The 9,154-nt window shown below is 54.9% G+C and overlaps 1 protein-coding gene across 1 annotated transcript; it reads left to right on the top strand.

Moving 5' to 3' along the window:
* Nucleotides 1-375: 375 nt before the first annotated feature.
* Nucleotides 376-3,436, top strand: LOC149467317 (uncharacterized). Its single transcript, XM_089671934.1, has one exon. The coding sequence runs from the start codon at nt 376-378 to the stop codon at nt 3,394-3,396; it is 3,021 nt and encodes a 1,006-aa protein (XP_089528060.1). The 3' UTR covers nt 3,397-3,436.
* The last annotated feature ends 5,718 nt before the right edge of the window (nt 3,437-9,154 follow it).

Below are 9,154 nucleotides of genomic sequence, written 5' to 3'. Positions count from 1 at the left end.
AGGAGGAACCAGAGGGGGATCGGCGGGCGGGGTTTCTCTGCGTGGCCCCTCTCCCCCGCCCGCACGGCGAGGAGTGCGCAGGGGGAGCTCGGCGGGCGGGGTTTCTCTGAGTGGCCCCTCACCCCCGCCCGCACGGCAAGGAGAAACCGGAGGGAGCTCGGGGGGGCGGGGTTTCGCTGGGTGGCACCCCCCCCCCGCCTGCACGGCAAGGCGGACATAGAGGAAGCTCGGGGGCGGGGTTTCACGAGGTAGCCCCTCCCCCCGCCTGCACGGCGCAGAGGAGGCAGAGTGAGCGCTGGTCCCGGCTCCTCCGCTGGCAGGGGGTCTGTCAGGGAGGGAGCTCAGCGTGGGAGGCGTTCGGCTGCGGCTGCCGGGATGTCCCCTGATGCGGCTGGTGGGCCCCCTGGACAGTCGGGAGCTGGGGCTCCAGGAAGAAGGAAGAAGAGGTGCGGCGCTGGGCGGAGTGCAGCTGGGAGTGCTGCAGGACTGAGCCCAGGGATGGCGACAGGCGTGGCTGGTGCCCAGAGGCGGAGTCTGGATCGGCACAGCCCTGGAGGACCCGTGGCTCCTGGGACCGGGAGGCCATCCGGACGTCGAGCGGTGGACGAGAGGTCGGAGGGCGAGCTGTCGGAACCCAATGCGGGGGCGACGGCTCGCCGCTCTTCATCGGTGGAGCGAGAGCGCGCGGCTGATGGGGCGTCTCCTGGGCAGCCTGGTGAGTTACCTGTTCCTGTGTCTGTCTCCCTTTCTTCTGCGTTGCGGGATCTGCTGGGGGGCGGTCGGGCCGATATGGTGGGTGCGGCCTCGGCGGCGTTCGTTGGCGGCGTTCCCCTGTCAGGTTTAGGTGGGGGTCTTGGGGAGGTGATTTCCGGTTTGCGGGACTTGCTGCGGAGGCTGGAGTGGGGCGGTGTTGGGACCCCTGGGCCTGCTTCTGCGTGGCTCCCGCCGGCCGGTGGGGACGGGCTCGCGGTTCCTGGACGGGACAGCGGGGTGGTGCAGGGCCTGGGGGTCTCTTCTCCGCTTAGTTCTGGGACGGGGGTGGTTACCGCGGAGTCTGGGGTTATGGGCTCTGTGGTTCCTTCTGCGGTTTTGGGGGATGGTTCGGGGGTGTCCGGGCCTGTCGGCGTGGCGGACTCTGCGAAGGGGGAAGTGTATGTGTGTTTTGAGGGCCCCTTGGGTGCGCATTTGCAGTCGGACGTACGGGACCAAATTTGGAACGGGGAGTATGTGGACATATTCACGCTCTTGCCTTTGGAGAGTTTTCCGTTCGATGGGTCCCGGGTTGATGACGGTAGACGGGAGGATGCGGAGCGGCGGCGTTTTCGGCTTATCCCCCGTACTTTTGCGAATTGGTTGCAGGCTTTCGCAATCATGGCCAGTGTCATTGGGGAGAAAGCTCCGGAACATTGCTCGGCGTTGTTCTGTTACCTGGATGCCATTGGTGAGGCTCACAGGGTTTACGGCGGGTCTGCGTGGCTTCGGTATGATGAGCAGTTTAGGCAGCGGCGAGGGACCATAAGGACATTGGCCTCTGGATGCGGCTCATGGCGCCGCCAAGGCCCCCTGGTCCGTTTTTTCAGGGCGGGGCCGGTGGTTCGTTTTCCCCGGGACAATCGGCCGCCAAGCGTAGGGGTTTTTGCTGGCAGTTCCAGGAGGGCGCTTGTCGTTTTGGCGGGTCCTGCCGGTTTAGGCACGAGTGTTCCGGGTGCGGTGGATCCCACCCTTTCTCGCGCTGCTTCAGGCGGGGTAGAGGCCCTCCCGGAGAGCCTGCGGGTAAGAGGGACGACGCCGGTGCGAGTGGAAAGGATGGGGCCTTTCTTAAATAGGTATCCTGATCGGGCTGCGGCGGTCCTGCTGGCGGCAGGTTTTTCGGAGGGTTTTCGCATTCCCTGTACTTTGACTTTGGTCCCCCCATTAGCTCGGAATTTGCGTTCCGCCTTGCAGCATGCTGAGGTGGTTTCGGCTAAGTTGTGGAAGGAAGTGGGGTTAGGTCGTATGGGTGGTCCGTTTGCTTGTGCTCCGTTTGCGGATCTGGTAGTTTCTCCCTTGGGGGTGGTGCCTAAGAAAGAGCCGAATGCGTTTCGGTTGATTCACCACCTGTCCTTCCCTAAGGGGGGGTCGGTGAATGACGCTATAGATCCGGAGTCGTGTTCGGTGTCTTACACGTCCTTTGATGCGGCAGTGTTCTGGGTTCGTCGGTATGGGCGCGGTGCGCTCATGGCGAAGTCCGACATTGAGTCGGCGTTCCGGCTGTTGCCGGTTCATCCGGACAGTTTTCGTTTTTTGGGTTGCCGTTGGCAGGGCGCGTTTTATGTTGATAAGTGTTTGCCCATGGGGTGTTCTATCTCTTGTGCGTTGTTTGAAAAGTTCAGTTCGTTCGTGGAGTGGGTGGTTCGGGATGTTTCGGGGGTGAATTCGGTCATCCATTATTTGGATGATTTTCTCTGCGTGGGTCCGCCGGCTTCCGGGGTGTGCGCGGTCTTGCTTGCTACGTTCCAGCACGTTGCTGAACGTTTCGGGATTCCTTTGGCGGCTGATAAGACGGAGGGTCCGGCTTCGGTGATGACTTTCTTAGGCATCGTTTTGGATTCTGGCGCAATGGAGTGCCGGCTGCCTGCGGAGAAGCTGTTGGCCCTCCAGGGTGAAATTCGCGCGGTTCAGGGGAAGCGAAAAATTCAGCTGCGGCCCTTGCAGTCCTTGTTGGGAAAACTTAATTTCGCTTGTCGGATCCTGCCGATGGGTCGGGTGTTCTGCCGCCGGTTGGCGGCGGCGACGGCGGGCATTGCCTCCCCTTTTCATTTCATTCGGCTGACTCGGGCGCATCGGGAGGATTTGCAGTTGTGGCACACCTTTTTGGATTCTTTCAATGGGCGGGCACTTTGGATGTCTGGCCCGGTTAGTAATTTTGATTTGGAACTGTTCACGGACGCGGCGGCTTCTGCGGGATATGGGGCCTTTTTCCAGGGTCGGTGGAGTGCGGCCTCGTGGCCGGCTTCCTGGCGGGAGGCGGGTTTTCTCAGTAACTTGGCGCTGTTGGAGCTTTTTCCAGTGGTGTTGGCGTTTGAGGTTTGGGGGGAAAATTTTCGGAATCGGAAGGTGCGTTTTCACTGTGACAATTTGGGGGTGGTTCAGGTCATCAATAGGGTCTCGGCTTCTTCCCGACCGGTGGTGGCCCTGCTTCGCCACTTGGTGTTGCGTTGCTTGCAGCTGAATGTTTTTCTCCATGCGGTACATCTCCCTGGGGTTGACAACACCTTAGCTGACGCTTTGTCTCGTTTTCAGTGGGACAAATTCCGAGAGTTGGCGCCGGCGGCGGAGCAACACGGGGTTCCTTGTCCCGACTGGCTGTGGGAGATTGCCTTGGAGTCGTTGCGGGCTGGATCCGGCGGTCGGTGAGTGAGGCGACTTGGTCCGCTTACTCTGCGGTCTGGCGGGAGTGGTTCAATCTGTTGCGCTTGGCCGCTATTGATCCCTGGGGGCCGGAGGTGCGTGTGGCAGTGTTGTACTTCTTGGCGCGGAGTTTGGAGCGGGGGGTGTCGGCGTCCGCGGTGGATCGCCGACTGGCGGGATTGGCATTTTTCTTTAAGTTGCAAGGGTGTCGGGATTTCACTAAGGATTTTTGGGTTCGCATGGCTCTGCGGGGTTATCGGAGGGCTCATCGTTGTAGGGATTCGCGTCATCCGGAGTCGTTCGAGTTGTTGGGGTCTTTGTTTGAGCATTTGCGGACTGTGTGTTCTTCGGATTTTGAGGTGGTTTTATTTCGGGCTGCCTTTGCGGTGGCCTTTTTTGGGGCATTGCGGATTGGGGAGCTCGTTAGTCCGTCCAAGTCGGTTCTTGGGGGGTTGTTGGTGGAGGAGGTTGTGTGCTCCGGTGATTGGGTGGAGGTGCTTGTCCGTCGGTCTAAGACGGATCAATTGGGCAGGGGTGCGAAGGTGCGTTTTTTTGCTCTTCCGGGTTCACTGGTGTGCCCGGTTCGGGAATTTTTGTCCCGTCGCCCTGGGGGGCGGGGGTCCTTTTTCCGGCACATTGATGGGTCCCCTTTAACGCGTTTTCAATTTGTGGCTGTTTTTCGCCTGTGTTTGACGGCTGCTGGTTTGGATGCGTCTTTGTATGCTTCGCACTCGTTTCGGATCGGGGCTGCTACGGAGGCGGCCAGGTGGGGACTGTCGGATGATGTGGTGAAGCGCATTGGTAGGTGGAATTCCCAGCGATTTCGCCTGTACGTTCGGCCGCATTTGTTGCGGGCTTAGTGGGCGGTCCTATGTTTTGGTTTGTTTGGGTTGTGGGTGGTAGTTGCGGTTCTGGCCATGTGCTGTATTGTTCTGGCGGTATTGTTTCTTTTCTTTCAGGTGGAGAGGTGTGCCTGGTGTGGATCCTGGGTCACTCGTATGTGTTTTGGGGGGCCAGGCGGGCTGATGTTCGGCCCAATGGCAGGCAGCTGGGGTTCGATAGAAGGGAGGTTTGTGTCCGCTGGTTAGGCGTGCCGGGCATGTTGTGGAGTCGTGTCGTGCCCGAGGTGCGGCGTTTTGCGCGGCTGGATAGGCCACTGGATGTGTTGGTGATTCACGCGGGTGGCAACGATTTGGGGGGTAGGTCCATGCGGGAGCTGGTTCGCGATGTCAAGCTGGATTTTCTTCAGTTGCGGCGGGAGTTTCTGGGGATGGTGGTGGTGTGGTCTGACATGGTCGCCCGCACTTCTTGGCGCTTGGCGCGGTCGGTGGAGCGGCTCAACAAGGCCAGGATTAAGGTCAACCGGGAGGTGGGGCGCTTTTTTAGTCGCAATGGAGGGTTGGTGGTCCGGCATGTGGAGTTGGAGGTGGATACTTGGCGGTATCTTCGCGGTGATGGAGTGCATTTGAATGCGGTGGGCACGGATTTGTGGGCCCTGGAGCTGCAGGACGGCATACTACGGGCGGTTCGTTTGTGGCGTGGCACGCATGGGTAAGGGCTTACCCAGCGTGCTGTGGCGGTTGTTGGTCTTTGGAGGCGGTTCTCATCTTGGAAGGTAAAACAATGGTGTGGGACCCCATCTGTGGTATGGGGGGCCCGGTGGATATTCCCAGTTAACCAAGGTTTAACTGGAAGGTGATGGTGCTGCGCTGCGGACGGTATGGTTGTCTCCAAGCTGGTTGGTTGCGGCTGGAGGCCTGGTGTATAGGGTTGTCCGCAGGTGCATTTTGGATCGTTTGTGGGTGCCTTTGAAGACCAACAACAATTCTTTGGTTTCTGTTAAGGAACGGTTGATGTATGTTAAAATGTGAAGTTGTTAATAAAAGGCCATGTTGGCCATTTACTCCAAAATGGTGTCATGTTTTTTGTAAAGTTTAGTCGGTTAAGGGGGTGTGGAGTGGTATGGTTAAGTAAAGGTGGAAGTCGGAGTGGACAAGCCTATCTATGGTGCATTAGTCAAGAAATGCCCGTAGCGAATAGGGAAGAATGGAAATAGCGCAGGGCATACATGACTAGGCCCAGAGTGGTATAGGGAACGGAAAGGGTTAAATTTAGCTCCAGGGGGTGGGGATTGATTGGGGAATTATAGCATTGGCCAGATGTGGAGTGTAGGTGGGGTTTGTGGTACCTTAGGGTGGGGGGTTCTGCGGAAGGGGCGTCAGTGGAGCTGGACGTAGCAAGGAACAGAGCTTCCCTCCTGCCCTCCCTGTTTGGTTGGGTATAGGGTCTCGCCCGGAGGCAGGTGAGAATAAAAAAAAAAAAAAAAATGGCAACCGGGTTGGAAAGGGGGGTTTTTTCCCGTTGGTTCGTGGGCGGTTGTTGGTCTTTGGAGGCGGTTCTCATCTTGGAAGGTAAAACAATGGTGTGGGACCCCATCTGTGGTATGGGGGGCCCGGTGGATATTCCCAGTTAACCAAGGTTTAACTGGAAGGTGGTGGTGCTGCGCTGCGGACGGTATGGTTGTCTCCAAGCTGGTTGGTTGCGGCTGGAGGCCTGGTGTATAGGGTTGTCCGCAGGTGCATTTTGGATCGTTTGTGGGTGCCTTTGAAGACCAACAACAATTCTTTGGTTTCTGTTAAGGAACGGTTGATGTATGTTAAAATGTGAAGTTATTAATAAAAGGCCATGTTGGCCATTTACTCCAAAATGGTGTCATGTTTTTTGTAAAGTTTAGTCGGTTAAGGGGGTGTGGAGTGGTATGGTTAAGTAAAGGTGGAAGTCGGAGTGGACAAGCCTATCTATGGTGCATTAGTCAAGAGTTTTCAACAGATGAGACTTTTTTTTTACTTTTTTCTGACCTCTGGAACGGATTAATTGGTTTTCAATGCATTTACAATTTTTTTTTACGCAATAGGAAGCAAGATTCCCCAGGATGAATTGTACCTGGGAGGTTTATAGCGGCGACTCGTGCATGCTGGAGTCTGTGGGTAGCACGTGGAGTCGAGTGTGGAGGTGTTGGATCGGTTTTTCATCGAGTTTTGGAGCCATTCTGGAAAATTTTAATCATGTTCCTGTATAGTATTTATGCCTTTAAAGTGCACTTTATAAAGAATTTTGAACAGATAAAATACTTTTTTTAACTTTTTCTTACCGCCATAAAGGATTACTGTATTTTTCGCTCCATAAGACGCACTTTTTTCTCCCCAAAAAAGCAACCGGTCTAGTTTTTCCGCCGCCACCATGTCAGAATACTGGGCCAGCCGCTCAGCTGTTCTCTGCGGCAGGAACTCACCTGTTCCTCGGTCCAGCTCTGTAGTCTTCCCACGCCGGCTTCTTCCCGCCCCGGCATCTTTGACAGCCGGGTGCCCACTGCGCATGCGCGAGAAGTACTGCGCTTTGTGAATGGTCCGGTGTCTTCTGGGACACATGACAGGCCCCAAAAGACTCCGGGCCATTCACAAAGCGCAGCATTTCTCGCGCATGCGCAGTGGGCACCCGGCTGTCAAAGTCGGGTGCCCACAGTATAGGAAGGAGAACTCCGCGGAAGTGGGAGCGGGTACCTGTAAAATTCAGGTACCCGCTCCCCCTCCCTCCCTAAAGGTCCGCAGTGTCTGGTCATGCCCTGTACTGTCTGCAGTCTCTGTTCATCCCCTGTACTGTCTGCAGTCTCTGTTCATCCCCTATACTGTCCGCAGTCTCTGGTCATCCACTGTACTGTCCGCAGTCTCTGGTCATCCCCTGTACTGTCTGCAGTTTCTGGTCATCCCCTGTACTGTCCGCAGTCTCTGGTCATCCCCTGTACTGTCCGAAGTCTCTGGTCATCCCCTGTACTGTCCGCAGTCTCTGGTCATCCCCTGTACTGTGTCCGCAGTCTCTGGTCATCTCCTGTACTGTGTCCGCAGTCTCTGGTCATCCCCTGTACTGTGTCCGCAGTCTCTGGTCATCTCCTGTACTATGTCCACAGTCTTTTGTCATCCCCTGTACTGTTTCCGCAGTCTCTGGCCATCTCCTGTACTGTGTCCGCAGTCTCTGGCCATCCCCTGTACTGTGTCTGCAGTCTCTGGCCATCTCCTGTACTATGTTTGCAGTCTCTGGTCATCCCCTGTCCTATGTCCGCAGTCTCTGGTCATCTCCTGTACTATGTCCACAGTCTCTGGTCATCTCCTGTACTATGTCTGCAGTCTCTGGTCATCTCCTGTACTGTGTCCGCAGTCTCTGGTCATCTCCTGTACTGTGTCCGCAGTCTCTGGTCATCTCCTGTACTATGTCTGCAGTCTCTGGTCATCCCCTGTACTATCTCCGCAGTCTCTGATCATCTCCTGTACTATGTCCGCAGTCTCTGGTCATCTCCTGTACGGTGTCCACAGTGTCTGGTCACTTCCTGTACTATGTCTGCAGTCCATTGGTTCAGAATATTTTTTTCTTGTTTTTCTCCTCTAAAACCTAGGCACGTCTTATGGTCAGGTGCGTCTTATGGAGCGAAAAATACGGTAATTGGTTTTCAATGTATTCCTATGTGAAACCGTGTTACGGTTTCCGAATTTTTCACAATACGAAATGTCCCGGAGAACGCATTAAATTCATAAACCAAGGTACGCCTGTATGTGAGAAATGGCAAAATTGCACTGGACAGCAAATGGTTGCTTGAGGTGTTTATTTTCCTTTGGCAAAAAATGTTAAAGGGTAAATTCACATTTACACACGTTTTCCCAAAAGGTCCTCATGTACCACAGTGCCCCCAGTATATTGAAATGCTGTGCTCAGTTCCTCTAACAAATGCCCGCTCTTCAGCTGCTGACACCATTGTACACCGCAATCTATCCTGAAGGTGGCAGGACACACCCAGCACTAGATGTGCGGCCCTGCAAATCCTCAAATTAACACTCCTGGCCTCCCTCCCCACCTTCGCATGCACAGTCCAATCCTGTGCTTTCTCAAAAACGCTGAGTTGCAAGAGAGAGCAAACTGTGCATGCACAGGTGGGGAGGGAGCCTGGGAGCGCTCATTCAGGGATTTCTGAGGTCTCCTTTACAACGCTGGGTGCATCCAGCCATCTGCAGGAAAGATTGTGGAGAACAATGGTGTCAGCAGCTTTAGAGGAAAGCATTTGTTTGTGGAATTGAGCACATCATTTTAGAATATTGGGGACATCATGGTGCATGTGGACCCATATGGGAGACATTTGTAAAGGTGAACTTACTCTTTAAGCTATTGGAGTAAAAGTAGATTGTTGAGGGCACCCACAACAATGTTATATGGTTTATCCCAAGTTTGCCGGACAGCAGAAAGTGTAAATTTAATGGCTTTACTTTCAATAATATCTATGTGATGGGGGACTCAGAGAAACAAAAAATGTTTTATTAGCACTATTGACAGACTGCGTTATATATGTAAATTTTGCCAAAGTTGCATTTGTGGAATTCCTAAAGTTTTGTGTAAAGTTCAAAGAACTACCTTTCACACGCGACAGACTCCGTTGAGATCAGCAGAGAATCTGTCCTCTGATCCCATGCTGATCGAAGCAGAGCAGGTGGATGACACATCAGTATTCACTTGGACAGAGCCCACTCTGCTCTATAGGCAGCCTCCGTTGAGATCAGTAGGCAATCTGCCCTCTGATCCCATGCTGATCGGAGCAGAGCAGGTGGATGACACATCAGTGTTCACTCGGACAGAGCCCACTCTGCATTATAGGCAGCCTCCTTTGAGATCAGCAGGGAATCTGTCCTCTGATCCCATGCTGATCGAAGCAGAGCAGGTGGAT

The sequence above is a fragment of the Staurois parvus genome, unplaced genomic scaffold, assembly GCF_062004578.1.
Source record: "Staurois parvus isolate SC_StPar_1 unplaced genomic scaffold, SC_StPar_1.0 ptg000115l, whole genome shotgun sequence".
NCBI classification, from domain to species: Eukaryota; Metazoa; Chordata; class Amphibia; order Anura; family Ranidae; genus Staurois; species Staurois parvus.
The sequence above is the reverse complement of the archived record's forward strand: the minus strand, read 5'-3'. Positions and strand labels throughout refer to the sequence as shown.

Coding starts and splice junctions, on each gene's coding strand:
- LOC149467317 (XM_089671934.1), top strand. CDS start 376: ATGTCCCCTGATGCGGCTGGTGGGCCCCCTGGACAGTCGGGAGCTGGG.